This window comes from Calypte anna, chromosome 12 (assembly GCF_003957555.1).
Source record: "Calypte anna isolate BGI_N300 chromosome 12, bCalAnn1_v1.p, whole genome shotgun sequence".
Lineage (NCBI taxonomy): Eukaryota > Metazoa > Chordata > Aves > Apodiformes > Trochilidae > Calypte > Calypte anna.
This window is the reverse complement of record NC_044258.1, coordinates 5550462-5564550: the sequence shown is the minus strand read 5'-3', so window position 1 is coordinate 5564550 and position 14089 is coordinate 5550462. Positions and strand designations below refer to the sequence as shown.

Sequence of the window (14089 nt, the reverse complement as noted above, 5' to 3'; positions counted from 1 at the left end):
GATGGCAACACAAAGGCCTTCGTGCCCCCTTCCCTCTCTCAGTTGCAGAAGGCTGGGCCCGTTTGGTAACCGTGGGGGTACTGGCTCTTTTCTTTTGGGTTCTCTGGGATCTCTTGTTGTAGAGGAGGGAAATAACTCCATGCCCCTTTGCCCTAGGAGCAAGGGAGGGGAGGAAGCAGTTTAGCATCTTCAGCTGGCAGGAAAAAAGCAGGAGCTGAGCAGCATTCGGAGGGGGTTTATTGGGGATAGCTCGGGAAGGGGTGCTGGGGGAGGGGGGGAGGAATAGCTGATCCTGGCCAGCACTGCCCAGGTCTGGGAGAAGGCAAAAGGGGCCATTGCTGACTTCTTTGTGGTCCCTGGCCCCTCTGCTTCGCTGAGTTGTGGGTCAGATGCCAGTCTTAAGGGTCATCTGCTCTCCTCAGTGCCTCGGCCATCAGGTTGCAGGCAGCCTTGTGCTTCTGCCAGTGCTGGACTTGGCATTCCCTGTGGAGGGGAAGGCAGCTCAGGGGCTCTGCTGCAAACTGGGGTGCTTGCAGCTCAAGCAGAGATGCAGCAGGGATGCATCAGGGCCACACCCATCCCTGTGAGTGAAGCAGTGAAAAGGACAAACCCCACAACGGCACTCTTCAGGTGCTGGGTGGGAGCTGGCATGGCTGAGCATTAGCCCAACAGGGAGATGTATGAGGCCCCCATTTCCAGGGGCTAAGAGGGTTTAATGCCAGACCTTGCCATATGGTTCAGGAGCAGAGAAGATTTAATTTACTGCCACTATCCCAGCTGCCACATCACCTGCATCCACAAATCCACAGGAGCTTTTCTTACTACTCCTGTCCTGCCAAGGCTCAGGGGAAGAAGACAGTGTCACCATGGGAGACCCCGCCTGTTGCTGCTGTTGGTGTGGGCACCAGGAGGGGTGACAACACTCTCCAGCACCTCCTCTACCAGTGTCCCAGCACATCAGCCTCACTGTAAGGTTTGGAGATGTATGTGACAAGCGGAGAGCCAGTGGTGCTGAGCAAGGGAGCCCTTGGCTTCTCTTGGCCCTTTCACAGTGTCCTTTGGTGAGGTCTGTGGTGCACAGGAGGCATAGGGGATTGCAGGAAGGCACTGGGGGCTGCAGGGAGGCATTGGGGGCTGCAGAAAGGCACCGGAGGCTGCATGGCTCCCTTACCTCGTGCAGTACCACTCGTTCCGGCAGCGAGAACACCGCTTGGTTGCCTCCACACCGCACGCCCCACAGCGAGGCTTGTCAGGGACCAGAGCCTCCATCATGTCCAGGCTGTAGGTCTGTGCCCACCTGTGGTGGGCAGAAACGGGGTGAGGCTGCTCACAGGGAGCTGTGAACAAGCAGCAAACTGTCCCTGCTGCCACTGAGGGGACGTCCCCAGCCAGTACCGCAGACTCCTCTGTCCTCCCAGTGCTGAGCTAATGGGGATACTGGCTCCACTGGGCACTCCCTGGGCATGTGCCAAGGTCTTACCTGTGTGCCTGGAGCTTCAGCTCCTCCTCAGTGGGGCTGAAGACACGCTTCACCTGGTGCTTAGCAATGGCCTCCCACTTCCCTGCATTTTTCTTGAGGATGTGGTCCCAGATGACAGGAACCTGGAAGGAGGAAGTGTTGCTCACAGCCAGATCAAAGGTGCTGCAGTATGGGGGTATCTGGGGGGATGTGGGGCCAAGCCCTGGGCACAAGCAGTGTGTCCCCACAGGAGGGTGAGTGGAGGCAGCACACACAGAGGTGAAGGCACAGGGAGTGCAGCTGTGGTTTTGGGTACAGGAAGGGGACAGGGTTCAGGTGAAATGAGGAAAAACCTCTGCACACTCTGTTTGTGAGCCAGTCCAGCCGTGAGGAACAGGCTCCTGAAGAGAAAGCCCTGGGGTCTCAGCACCCTGTGATCCCGTGCTCTGCAGCCATTTGCCTGAGCAGATTTTTCCACTCGTCACTTCCCTGAAGATGAACACCCGGGGAAGGACAGGCCAGTGCAAGAGGGAAAGCACCAGCCAAGAGCAGTGTGGGGAGCTCAGGCTCTGGAGGGGATGCTGCTGCTTCAAACAGTGCTGTCTTCTCCAGCAGAGTAAAAATAGCCAGGCCTGGGAGGGGAGGAGGCTGCTCTGGAAGCAGGGGAATGGAAAAAGGCCTTTCCAAAGCTTGGCCTGCTGACAGGGAGTGAGTTCACCACTTTCTGGGCAGAGTAGGGAGCCCACGTGTGTGCTTTCAGCTGGCTGTCCCTGCCCACCAGGCTCAGCCCCCACACTTTTGGTGGAGGCAGGAGCAGCACCAGCACACAGGCAGAGTGTCAGACAGGGGCAGCAGCCTGGGCAAGGGCTGGATGAGGTCCCCAGAGTGGCAGCTGCCTGTCCCTGCCCCACTGACACGCTGCCAGTTGAGGCACCTGGAGCAAATCCACAGCCACCTCTGCCTGGCTGCCATCCCCATCCGAGGGCTGGGTTTGCCACCCTGGAGCCTGACCCACCTCCAGGCATAGACCAAGGGGCACACCACCCACCCACAGGCCACAGGGCCAGCTGGGCACAGTGTGCTCCTCCTCCACACAGCCCAAGCACCCACTGCCCAACAGCCCCAGCAGTGTGGAGCCTCCCTGCAGCTCCAGCAGTGGGGAAGAATCTCTGCTCACCCAGTGCCCACTTTGCAGATCTGCCCATGCCCCCACTTTCTCCCCCAGGCTCACAAAGAAGGCAGTAGCAACACTCCTCCCCAGTGGTTAACCCTGCACAGATTCAAAATCCCAAGGACCTCCAGCTGTCTGAAGACCCTCAGAACCCCAGACATGAGCTGAGACCAGTTTGGGCTCTGTTACCAGACCTTGGCATCCCTCCTCATGCAGTGTGCCAAGCAGCCCTGTGCCAGGGCTGAAAGGGGGACTTCTCCACTGGGGAGTCCAGAATTCATCAGGGAACCACTGATAAATAAGGAGTTAATTGTCAAAACAAGCCAGGGGTTGTCCCTGCCCCATGCAGCCACCACCCTGGGGACTCAATGCCATCTGGACAGCTGTTTATAACCCAGAATTTATGCTATTAGATGTGACTCCTTGGCCACTGCTGTAGCAGGACAAAGCTCTCATGTTGCCCACGATAAACATTGCTGGCAGTAAGGATGGAACTGTGACATGGGCACTTGGCTACTTTACCAGAGCACCACCTCTCCAGAGCTGAGCTTGGTGGGAGGAAAAGGCACAGGGATCTGCCAGGCTCAAAACAGAGTGGCTGGGTAGGAGGAGGGAGAGCCACAGGATACCTGTTCCAGGACAAGGTCCTTTTTAGGACGAGCTGGCTCTGTCACAGCAAGGTAGCTCAGAAATCTCTGCATCTCCACCAGGTTGGGGAGCTGGTCAATGAGGGTGTCAGTCAGGAACACACGAAGCTGCAGCCACAGAGGAAGAGAAGAACAAACAGAGGAAGATCAAGACAAGGGAGCCAGACCTGAGGAAGCAGCACAGCAAGAGCAGGGATCTCTGGGGCACTGCCAGAACACCCATGGGGGTCCCACAGGATGCACTCACAAGCTTTGCTGCTGCTGGCACAGTGACAGACCCCTCTGCTAGCCCACCACTGGCTCCCAGGAGCTTGCAGCAGGGATGGGGAGAGATGCTCAGATGTGCCCAGTGCTGGTGAGGTTCTACTGTGCTGTGGGGCCCATGGACTTCATGGTAGAGGGTCCTACCTTGAGGAGCTGGTTCTTGTTGAAGCCATCAAAGTGGTATTTGCGCTGGCACTCGGGGCTGAGCAGGAGGTTGAGGAGAGCAAGCCACACCTGCCCATCAAGCTTGGTCATCTTCATCTGGTCTTCAGGGGGCACCACATGCCATGTGCCATTCTCAAACTTCTTGAGCTTGCCTGAGGGACAGAAGAACACAGCTCCTGAGAGAGAAAGCACTGCCCAAGGGAAGACAGCTCAGTGGTGGGGATGCTGACCTAAGCTCACTGCCTCACAGAGGCAAGCCCCACTGCTCCAGCCTGCCTCAGTTTCCCCACCCCTTCACTCAGCGTGGCAGCCCTCTTGATAGTGAGACAATACATCAAAGAGCACAAACAGAATGCTTATTAAAATATTGGTGCTGTGGCAGGAACAGAAAGATCCCTAAAATATCTCTCTCTCTACTCGGCCAGGAGCACAGAGCACTGGTAGCTGCAGCAGGAGTGGCTGCAGAGGCTTGTTCTGGGGTATCAGCTGGGCCAACGCCTGCTCTTCTGGAGGTTCTTCTGTCACTGAAAGCCAGAAGTAGCATGAATATAACAGAGGTGACAAAACAAGCTCCAGGAGCTACTGTGCTGCTCTGAGGGATGGAAGAGGATGTAACTCTGCATCTGCACAGCCTGGAAATGCCTTGTTTCTTTCCAGTCCCTCCCTCAGGGCCCTGGATCAAAGCTCCCTCTGATACCCCAAGCACACAAGGGAGGAGAAGGGATGCATTTCCTGGCTGGAGGAAGAAGGAAAGCTCTCACAACCAGCTGGGCTCCTCTTGACAGGCGCAGAGCCACGTGCTTCCCAGCAACTCTTCCATCCCTGCCTGCACTGTGACCCCCCTGGAGCCGGGCTGGGGATGGGAGGATGGGTTCCCACGCTCCAGGCTGTGCTGGGAGGCAGGGGGGGAACTGGGGGAGCTGTGCAGGGGGCACATCTGGCTGCAGAGCTGCAGGAGGGAGGGCTGGGGGTGCAGGCGATGGCCACAACCTGATCAGAGGCAAGAGCAAAGCTCAGTGACCAGCAGCTTCAGGGCAATGGGTCAGCTGCCTGGGAGAGCCCAGGTCAGGCTCCAGCTCTCAGTGCTGTCCCCCAGAGGTGCAGAGGGGCTGAGACTGGGACTGGCACTCTGGTCTTTTTGTGACCAGGACAAGGCTCCTCAGAGGAGCAGTTGGGGCTGACAGACATGCTATGCTCCTGCTCCTTGTCCTGTCACAGAAGAGACACAGCCCTGTGTGAGGAGGGGCCCTGGGGAGCACTGCCAGGTCCCCAGCCCAGTGTGTGGCAGCTGCTGTCCAGCTGAACAGCTTCAGGCAAGAAACAGTAAATAGGGGGGCTGAAGGAGAGGGGTAATGGAGGGAGCAAAGGCTTCTGCAGCAGACCAGCTAGTGGATGCAGTTCCCAGAACACCATCAGTGTGCCCACGGTGCCCTGGGGGGACATGATCTGTACCTTCATCCCTGCAGCTCCAGGGACAGTGCTCCACCAGCTCAACAAGGAGGCAGGGCAGGTTGTGGGTGTTCAGCATCCGTGTCAGTGCACTCAGGGGCAGGCTGGAGGGATGACAGAAAGGCTGAAACATCCAGAGGAGATACAAATGCTTCCTGAGGCAACTGGGAGAGGCAGGAAAACCAACAATGATCCGGGCTCCATGGAGTACCATGAGTACCATGGAGCAAGGTGGGGTGGATGCTGCATCTGCCTCCTGGGGTGCAGTGCCACCAGGGATGCAGGGACCTGCTGTGACCCCTTGGGAATCTCAACTGGAGAGCTGGGCACATGTCCTCTGCTGCTCCTGGGCACCTACCTCTCCACCTGATCAGTGATGAACCGCAGCACAGACAGGGCTTTCAGGGAAATCTCAAACTCCATCATCTCTGCCTGCTTCTTCAGCTCCTGTGGAGGGACAAGCACAGCCTCAGGATTTCAGGCCCCATTTCCCAGGAGCTACAGGGAGCCAGCAGCCTGCTAGCTGTGCATCGGGAACCATAGGCTGGGGAGGAAAGCAGAGCCCTGCAATACAAACTCTGCTTCTCCTCTCGACTGTGCCAGCATTGCCTGTTTGCCAGGGCAGCTGCAGAAGTGCTCACAGCACACTGTTGCTTGTCCCTCACCTCCCTGCCCCTGTGGGTAGCTATGGGCAGCAGCACCCCTGCCCCAGGACACTCCCTGAAAGGCCAGTCCAAGATCTCTGTCCCCTTCTGGGATCATCCCATGCCACATGGCCCTGCAGAGACATGTGAGGTTGAGGGAGGGGGGAGCTGTGTGGGGAGCAGAGGAATCAGAAGAGGAGGAAGAAGGAGAAACTCTGGCAGTCCAACATCACCCCTCCTGGATCTGGCTTCCCTCCAGCTTGTGGACAGTCAGTTTGAGTGTCTGCCTGTGGTTATCCCAGCCTACAGCTACGTCATGCTCTCCAGCGCCCCAAACTCCTTCTCTTCCCAGGCAGTGTGGACTCCCTGTTTGTGCCCCAAGTGCTCAGGCTAACAGCCTGGTCACCCCCTGAGTGGTCTTCTGAGACCACTGGGATGGAAAGGCTTAGAGGTGCCAAGTCCTTCTCCATGGAGAGAATTTCAGCTCTCCAGCCCAGTGCTCAGCAGCTCACATCCTTGTGTGCAGAGCACTGACCTCAGCAGCTCCTGCTCCTCTAAAGTGCCTCTGCAACAGTTCCCTTCCAAATTCCTGTGGTGAGAAGCTCTGTGCTCCCCATTCTGGTGCCCCACATGCTACCAAGAAAGCTTCTTGAGCTCTGCCCTCCACTCCCCCCACCTCTCCAAACTCTGCTGGTGAGGCTGCTTCCTGCAGCTCCTCCCACTATCCAGATCTCATCCCTGCTGCATTCAGGCAGGGACTGTCTTCTGGGGACAGCAGAATGGGTCCTGCTCCAGGGGTGAACACTGTACACAGTCACAAAGGAGAGGGCAGGAAAACTTTTTTTTTCTTGGGGATTACAGTATGCAGAGTCAGGAGGGGCTGGAATGAATCAGAGGAAACCAGGCTCCTTGGCAGATGAGCACTTTTTAGAACCACATTGGCTGGAAAAGGTAATTTTTTAAACTTGAGTCACGTCAAAGCACTAACAGAGATACCCCCTTCTCCTCCCCAGCTGGGAAAACATTTCCTGGAAAACATCCCTATTGTGTTACAGAGCCCTCCACTTCCTTCCCTCTTCTGGAAGAGGAGCACGTGCTTGGGCAGCAAGCCAAGGGCTGGAGGCAGTGAGGTTGGGCCAAGCCTGCAGGCTATCACTTTAACCCTGCTTCTCCAGTCACACCTCCTCATGTGTGCAGTTGAAGGAGAAAACTTGAGGTGCTGAGAGGCAAAATCTAAGAGCAAAGAGAGCTCCTGCACTGGGAAGGTGTGTGTGTGGCAGCCATGGAACACCCAGACTGGGAACAGCTCCGGGTTCCCCACCAGCACAGTGAGGAAACTGGGGGTAAAACACGAGGGCAATCCTTGGTTGTGTTGTACATCGATTTTCAGAGGGATCCCTCTCATGGTTGACTCTGGCTCCAGCTGCAGCTTGAGCTAAGGTGGCTTCACAGGCTGCAGGCTCACACACAAACACTCTCACACACACTCTCTCACACACACACTCACACACACACACTCACACACACACTCTCTCACACACACACACACACACACACACACACACACACACTCACACACTCTCACACACACATACTTTCACACTCACACACACACAAACTCACACACACACACACACACAGCATTTCAGAGCAACAGCAAAGAGCCCAAAGCCTCTCCTGAACATCTCGTGTATCTGGCAGCTCCCCAGTGCCCCTGCAGGACCGTGTCCCACAGGAAGGCTCAGGCTGGCCCTGCCACAAGTGACCGTGGCATGGACAAGCACCAGATGCCCTGCAGGATGAGCTGGAGGTGCCGGGGTTGTGACCAAGGAGTTCTCCACAGGAAGGCTCCCTGTGCCTCTGCAGGCTGCCCACATCCTCTGTCCCCCCCAAGCTACAGCACTGTCTGTCTCCTCACCTGCATGGATGAGGGGTTGGGCAGATCCTTGGTACGAAGCTCTGCTGGGGTCACTGCCTGTCCATTGGCACTCTGGGCTGTGAGCAAGATCAGTTTTCGGTGGCAATAATCAATTAAATCCAGAATGCTGTCCTCTGCTGACTCGCAGATCTCCTTCAGGACAACAGGAGTGTCATGGAGGGCCAGGCCCCACAGCTGTGCCCTGCAACCCCAGGGGTTTTGCACAGAAAAAAAGTGGAATCTCTCCTTTACCTTGTAAAAGAACACTGTCTCCAGGAGGTTAATGATGGAAGCTTCGTGGTGCAGCTGCAGGAGGGAAACAGCAAGAGTGAGGTAAGAGCAGAGCAGTCACAGGACAGCAGTGAGGACACGAGCATTGGGACAGGGAAAAGGCTCTTCCAAGAGGCTACTCATGTAATTGTAGCCAAATGCAAGTCCAAGAGCCAAACACAAGTGATATAATCTTTAAAAGCACTCCAGTTCATAAAGCTCATATTAATTTCCATGCTAACATGTCCCTGACACTATAGCAGACTGCCAGAGCCCTGCTGCCCAGCTCCTCAGGGCTCTGTCTCTGCACCACAGCCATAGCCCTTGGGCAACCTTCAGCCCTCAGCACCAGCACAGAGCCACACAGTGTCCGAGAGCAAGGCACCAAAACCAGGTTAAAACTTCCAAGCCTTCAGCACACTCCCCATGATTTTTTTTAGCCCAGAGGCAGGTAACCTGGGACAGTGCTCCGGGTAGAGGTGCCAGGGTAAAACTGCTTGAAGAGGAGCAGACACCCCAGGGATGCTGCTGCCTGGAAGTTGGGGTAGCACCAAGTCATTGAGAGCTGCAAACCAGGAGCATAGCCAGCTCCAGAAGCAGCTCCAGTGAGTCTCTGTGCAGGATTAGGCAGGGGCTGAGCTCTTCTGGGAGTGAGTTCCTGTCCCTCTCAGAGTGTGAGGACACCAGCTTGTTGCTTGTGGCTTTGGGAACCCAGGTGCTTCCCACCCTGTCAGGCTGCTCACCACAGCCTCTTGGGCTGGTGAGATACAAGACCTCAGCTCTGGGATCTTCCAAGTGAGATTTACTTTTAAGCTGAATTTCCAGGCTCATTCCCACTGCCTCCTCTACTCACCACCACATAGATGGGGAAGGTGCTTCTGGGCTTGAAGTCCTCCAGCTGGCACAGCACAGGGAAGATCTTGTGCTTCCAGATCTCCACAGAGATCAGCTCCCCAATGAGCACAGGAATCTAGGGATGTGGGAGCAAAGCCTTTCAGACCAGGAACCACTTTCACTGTTGATGTTATTCCACAAAAAGACTTCAGAGTCATCCCAGTGAAGAGAGTGGACATGGAGCACACTGACTTTATGGTCACCCAGTCTGGAAATCAGCAGCCTTTCCCCAAGAGACCAGAGGGCAGAGACAGCTCCTGGGGTGGCAAAGGGGAGAAAGGACCCCCAGGAGCTGAGCAGGTCCAGGGCACCAGGCATCCCAGTGCAATCCAGCATGCTCCGGGACAGCAATCCCCCGGGACAGGGCAGAGATCTGCAACCAGAGGTGCCAGTGCATGACTGGGAACAAAGCAACCTCCAAGAGGAACCACAGACCAGCAAGTAGAAAGACAGCAGCTCAACCTTTAATTTTTTAAAAAAACAACACTGGTAAGTCTCCAGTAAAACAACTTTGCCAGAGATACACCAGATTCTTCACCATTTTATTCCAGAATTGCAAGGTGTCCACAAGACACCCCCAGTTTGAGGCTGAAGCTGGCAGAGGGATCACTCCCACACCCAAGGAGCTCACCTTGGCATAGCTGACCAGCAGCTCGATGAGGAACTGTTCCTGGCCTGCTGAGGCACTCAGGATGGAATGCATGTTGAGCTTCTCCACATACTCATGCTGCCGAAGCCATCTGCAGAGCAGCCAGCATGGGCATCAGTGACAGAGACCTCTGGCCACTGGCTTTTAGGCTCCACTCTGCTCCTGGAGGTGCTCCCAGTGCTCCCATTCCCAGGAAATGCCCCAAGCCTGCCAGGTACCTCCACACCCCATACTGTCAACTGAGACTGAGCTCCCCAGGAGAGCAGCTCTGCCTGTGGTAGCCCCAACCCCACTGTCCCCCAGCAACACCCACCATGAGACACACCACTGGGGATACCCTGAAACTGGGGGTCTCCTCTCCACTACCCCTCCCCACACAAACACTCTGGGGACATCCCAGAACTGGGGCCCTTCCTTGTGCAGACTTTCCTCTCTCTCTCAGCCCCTCCAGGAGGGCTCCAGAAGTGGGGAATCTCCTCCTTTCTCCCCACTCCACCATGACCATCTGGTGTCACATCAAAACCACAGCCCTTCTTCTCTTCCCCAGACCTTCAGGGGACTCCTCTTTATTCTCATCTTCTGTCTCACAGACACACTGTGAGGGCCCTAAAATGAACACTGCTCCTCTCTACCCTAAGACCATCAGGGGAGTCCTCCTTACGCCCATCCAGACCCCTTGGATTCACCTTAAAACAGAGGTCCTTCCTCTTCCTCCCACACCTCCAAAGGGAACACCCCAAACTTAGAGCCCCTTCTTTGTGCTTACCCTGCTGGGGACGCCCCAGAACTGTGTCCCCTCCTCCCCCCAGGCCCTGCACCCTAACAAACCGCCCCCTCGCACCCCTGCCCGCCGACGTCCCGCAGCTCGGTGCCCTGCAGCGCCTGCACCATCGCCTCGGCCTCGGCGGGCAGCAACGTCGCCAACCCGGCGGCGTCGGCCATGGCGGCGGCGTCGCTATAGCAACGGAGCGATGGGGCGCCTTTGCCGCCCCCTGCCGGCACCGAGAAGCTTCTGGCGCCCCCTGGCGGTCCGGAGGAGCAAAAAAGGGGTGGTCCGGAGGCACAGGGGACACAGCGCGGGGGACACGCGGGGACACCCGGGCCCCGGCTGCCCTTCCCCCGTCACTTCCAGCACACGATGATGTTGGGGTCGTTCTCCAGGCGCTCATCCAGCTCCTTGTAGCTCATGCCTGGGGGGGAGGGAGAGGGGGGGAGCTGTTAGTGGGGGGCCAGTGGCCAGCAGAGGTGGCTGGGGTGGCCAGCAGAGGTGGCTGGGAGCTGGCCAGGCCCCTCAATCCCCCGCACCCCAGCGTGGGTCTGACAGCCCAGAACAGAGCCCAGCCCAGAGTCCCATCTCCCCGGGGTCTGAAGGCCCTGGGTGCCCACCCAGCAGCCCCTGACCTCCCACCAGCCCCAAGAGCACATGGGGCAGCCCAGACCCTCACCAGTCTTGCAGCAGATCTCATCGTAGCTGTGGCAGCCTGTGTACAGCCGGGCTGGGTGGCTCCTCTCATCCCGGGCAACCTTGACAGGGTACTTCTGGAGCCGCCGGATAAGGCCCTTCATCAGCCCAAACTGGATGAGCCTCCTGGGGAGAAGGGGGAAAGAGACTGGGACCACGACACTGAAGAGTCAACCCCTCCAGCTCCCCCCATTCCCACCTGGTTCCACAACATTGCTGCCTGTTTCCCCACCTACAGAAGTGGGGCACTCCCCCTGACACCCCTGGTGTCACTGCCACCCCCAGGAGCTGAGCAGGAAGGTGCTGGCTCTGACCTCTCATCCACCCTCTGGAGCTGCAGGGTGTATCGGCAGATGAGATCTCGCACTGTCGTGCCAGGGCTCAGCCCACAGTACAGCTGGAAGACATCCCTGAGGCTGGCTCGCTTGTGCCCTGTGGGGACAAGTCACCAGTCAGCCACCCTTCTCCCTTTGCCGGCAGCCCAGAAGTGTGTCACTGTACCTTGTTTGGTGACATAGGACAGACACTCCTCCTGGAGACACTTGTCATCCACCAGGTCCTGCACCTTCGGTGTGGTGCAGTAGACATTGGAGTACTGGAAGGTGAGGGAAAGGCAAAGCTGCTCAGCCACAGCTCCCAGAGACAGACCCACCCCACTCCAAACCCCACCATTCCCCCCTGAGTGGCTGCCCCGATGCCCAAACCCCACCTGCAGCTCCACACCCTGTGGCTTGACCCACCTGAAGAATGGAGACGAGCGTGACCACCCCATAGTACCTGCAGACAGGGAGGGAAAAGGTGAGAGACCCTCTGTAAGCACCCAGCCCCTGCCCCAGGCTGTCCAGGCCCCCCCTGCACTCACAGCAGGTTCTGCACTGCGATGCGCACCAGGTTCAGCTCCACATCTGCTTCTGCTGAAATCTTCTGGACGTGCCGAAAGCCATCGATGTAGGGCAGGATCTAGGAGGGGAGGAAGCAAGAGCTAGGAAGGGAGAGAGCAGGGAGGCATCACCTTAAAGCCCCCCCAGCACCTGGGAGCACTCTGGGATGGTTGGGCTCCCTCTCTGGCAGTGTTTTATCCTCGTGTTTGGTGAACATGTTGCACGCAGGCCCCAGCAGCAGGACAAGGGGAGCACCACACCCTGCTCATCACCATGGTGATCTCCAGTACAGCCCAACTCTGACCCAGGATCCCCCTCAAACCACACTGCCCTGGTCAAGCACACGGACCTGCTGCGTGGTGAGATCCCACTGGGAGTTGAAGAAGTCATCCTTGTCCTGGGTGAAGACAGGGACATCATACTCCTGCACGATGGGGGGGTCTGGGCGCTGCTCAATCACCTTCAGGTGGATGGTGTTGGACTCATCTGGCCAGGGATGGGGGAACACTCAGACCTCCCAGAAACTTCCTCAGGAGGTCACAACTGCCAGTCCCAGGATACCCCCACACCACATGGAGGAGGAGCTTTGCAGCCCATAACCCCATCCCTCCTGGCCCTTGGAGCCCAGGCTGGCTTGGCCAGCTTTCAGGTTCAACTGCAGAGAGGCAGAGAGCTGCCAGGGGCAGTGCAGGGGACAGCCCAGAGCCCCCCATCACTGCCCTCCCCAGCTCCTGCCCTTGCTGACACCGTACCTATGGGCAGGGTGCACTTCCCTTTGGCGTTCAGCTCCTCCAGCAGGATGGTCATGATGGGAACCAGCTTCTGTTTACTCTCCTCGTTGGAGATGAAGCCACTTTCCAGCTAAAGAGAGCAGAAATCGAGTCAGCTCCTTCCCAGGGGATTCCTGTCTCTAGGAACCACAAGTCTCAGGTCCTATTGTCCCTGAAGTGAAACCAGCCAAACCCCTCCTCACTATAAAGCTGCCCCCTCCCACCTCCCAGCAATGCCCAGTGATGCACAAGGTGTGTCAGAGTAGCAGTGACTCCACGGGGCAGATGGTGAGGCAGCTGCTGTCCCATGTTGGCCGGGGTCTCACCTCCAGGGTGGTGAGGTAGCCAGCCAGCTTCTTCACTATGGGCTCCAGGGCACAGGCCTTGGCTCTGGCATCACAGACGAAGCCCAGGTTGAAGAGCAGAGCGTTCCTGCTGTACTTCTTGTGCTCAATACACACGGGGCACCCGATCAGCTTCTTCTCCATGGCCGTGCTGCTGGGGGACAAAGATAACCTGCACCTACACCCTCAGGGAGGGATGAGCCCGGCACAAGGGTGGCTGCAGAGGTGGGTGGGTGGGGTCTCTGCTTTGCAGGAGAAACGGTGGCTCAGAGTGCAAAACACAGAGTCTGGGGAAGGGGTGTGTGGGGAAGAGGAGAAAACAGTCTCCTTCCAAAACCAGCACAGCTCTCAAGGCTCGGTTGACTCTCTGAGGCTGACAACCACATGCAGCACCGGCCACCCTCACAACCAGCCCTGTAGACCCCTTCGTGGTTCACTGCGGGCACGGTAGTGACCGCGCGGACCACCGAGACAGAACCTCTGGGGCCCAGAGCTGGTTCTGCCACACCTCCCGCTGGGTCAGACCCGCCCAGTGGTGGCGAGGAGAGCGGAAAGCCCCGGGGGGACAGACAGACGGTGTGTCGGCAGCACTCACACGGTGATCAGCTTGTTCTGCAGCTCGGGCTTGGTGATCACGTACACCTGGATGGTGTCAAAGAGCTCCCGGGAGATGAAATCCTCCGGTACCTGCAGCGGCACACAGGCACCGCGCTGCTGGGGAGCAGACCCCACTGCCGGCCTCCCGTAGCGGGCGGGTGCTCCCGGGACGCGGCCCCCGACAGGGCCCTGCCCCGGTACCGGCCCCCGGGTGGTACCTTCAGAGCCCACTTCCCCCCCCCGAGCCCAGGCGCAGCCCTCCCCCACCTGATAGGTGATCTTGGGTCCCAGCGTGGGGTGGAACTCGCTGAAGAACACGCACTCGATCCTGCCGCCCATGGCTGCCCGGGGAGGACCCCGCTGGGTCCCGGGACAGCAGCGGTACCGGTGCGGAGCGAACCGAACCGGCGGGGCGCACGCGCGGGTACCGCCGAACGCGTCACCCGGCAGCGCCGGAGGGGCGGAGCCCTCCCGCTGAGTGACAGCGCCGCCCACCCACTCAACG

At 58.0% G+C, this 14089-nt stretch overlaps 2 protein-coding genes across 3 annotated transcripts; both read right to left on the bottom strand.

Annotated features, from left to right (window-relative positions):
* Window positions 1–281: 281 nt before the first annotated feature.
* ZMYND10 (zinc finger MYND-type containing 10) lies at window positions 282–9630 on the bottom strand. The gene is made up of 11 exons (XM_008499044.2): window positions 9513–9630; window positions 8841–8957; window positions 7970–8023; window positions 7718–7870; window positions 5514–5602; window positions 5159–5259; window positions 3686–3858; window positions 3260–3385; window positions 1481–1602; window positions 1172–1297; window positions 282–483 (listed from the first exon to the last, which is right to left on the bottom strand). The coding sequence occupies exons 1-11, from the start codon at window positions 9582–9584 to the stop codon at window positions 399–401; spliced, it is 1218 nt and encodes a 405-aa protein (XP_008497266.2). The 5' UTR covers window positions 9585–9630; the 3' UTR covers window positions 282–398.
* Window positions 9332–14040, bottom strand: NPRL2 (NPR2 like, GATOR1 complex subunit). Of its 2 annotated transcripts, XM_030458170.1 has the most exons (11): window positions 13852–14040; window positions 13583–13674; window positions 12970–13138; window positions 12626–12734; window positions 12223–12359; window positions 11855–11952; window positions 11733–11769; window positions 11494–11587; window positions 11307–11424; window positions 10976–11118; window positions 9332–10720 (listed from the first exon to the last, which is right to left on the bottom strand). In XM_030458170.1, the coding sequence occupies exons 1-11, from the start codon at window positions 13921–13923 to the stop codon at window positions 10653–10655; spliced, it is 1137 nt and encodes a 378-aa protein (XP_030314030.1). In that variant the 5' UTR covers window positions 13924–14040; the 3' UTR covers window positions 9332–10652. The 2 variants fall into 2 exon arrangements, with proteins under 2 accessions (XP_030314030.1, XP_030314031.1); XM_030458171.1 differs by lacking the exon at window positions 13583–13674 and having other exon boundaries at window positions 10389–10720; window positions 13852–13932.
* Window positions 14041–14089: the final 49 nt, after the last annotated feature.

Excerpts from the sequence above, each read along its gene's own strand:
- ZMYND10 (XM_008499044.2), bottom strand. The coding sequence starts at position 9,584 with ATGCATTCCATCCTGAGTGCCTCAGCAGGCCAGGAACAGTTCCTCATC. Across the intron at positions 5,260-5,513 it reads ATCACTGATCAGGTGGAGAG|CCTGCCCCTGAGTGCACTGA; the intron begins GTAGGTGCCCAG and ends TCATCCCTCCAG. Across the intron at positions 1,603-3,259 it reads AGGACCTTGTCCTGGAACAG|GTTCCTGTCATCTGGGACCA; the intron begins GTATCCTGTGGC and ends TCCTCCTTCCAG.
- NPRL2 (XM_030458170.1), bottom strand. The coding sequence starts at position 13,923 with ATGGGCGGCAGGATCGAGTGCGTGTTCTTCAGCGAGTTCCACCCCACG. Across the intron at positions 12,735-12,969 it reads GCTACCTCACCACCCTGGAG|CTGGAAAGTGGCTTCATCTC; the intron begins GTGAGACCCCGG and ends TGCTCTCTTTAG. Across the intron at positions 10,721-10,975 it reads TGAGATCTGCTGCAAGACTG|GCATGAGCTACAAGGAGCTG; the intron begins GTGAGGGTCTGG and ends CCTCCCCCCCAG.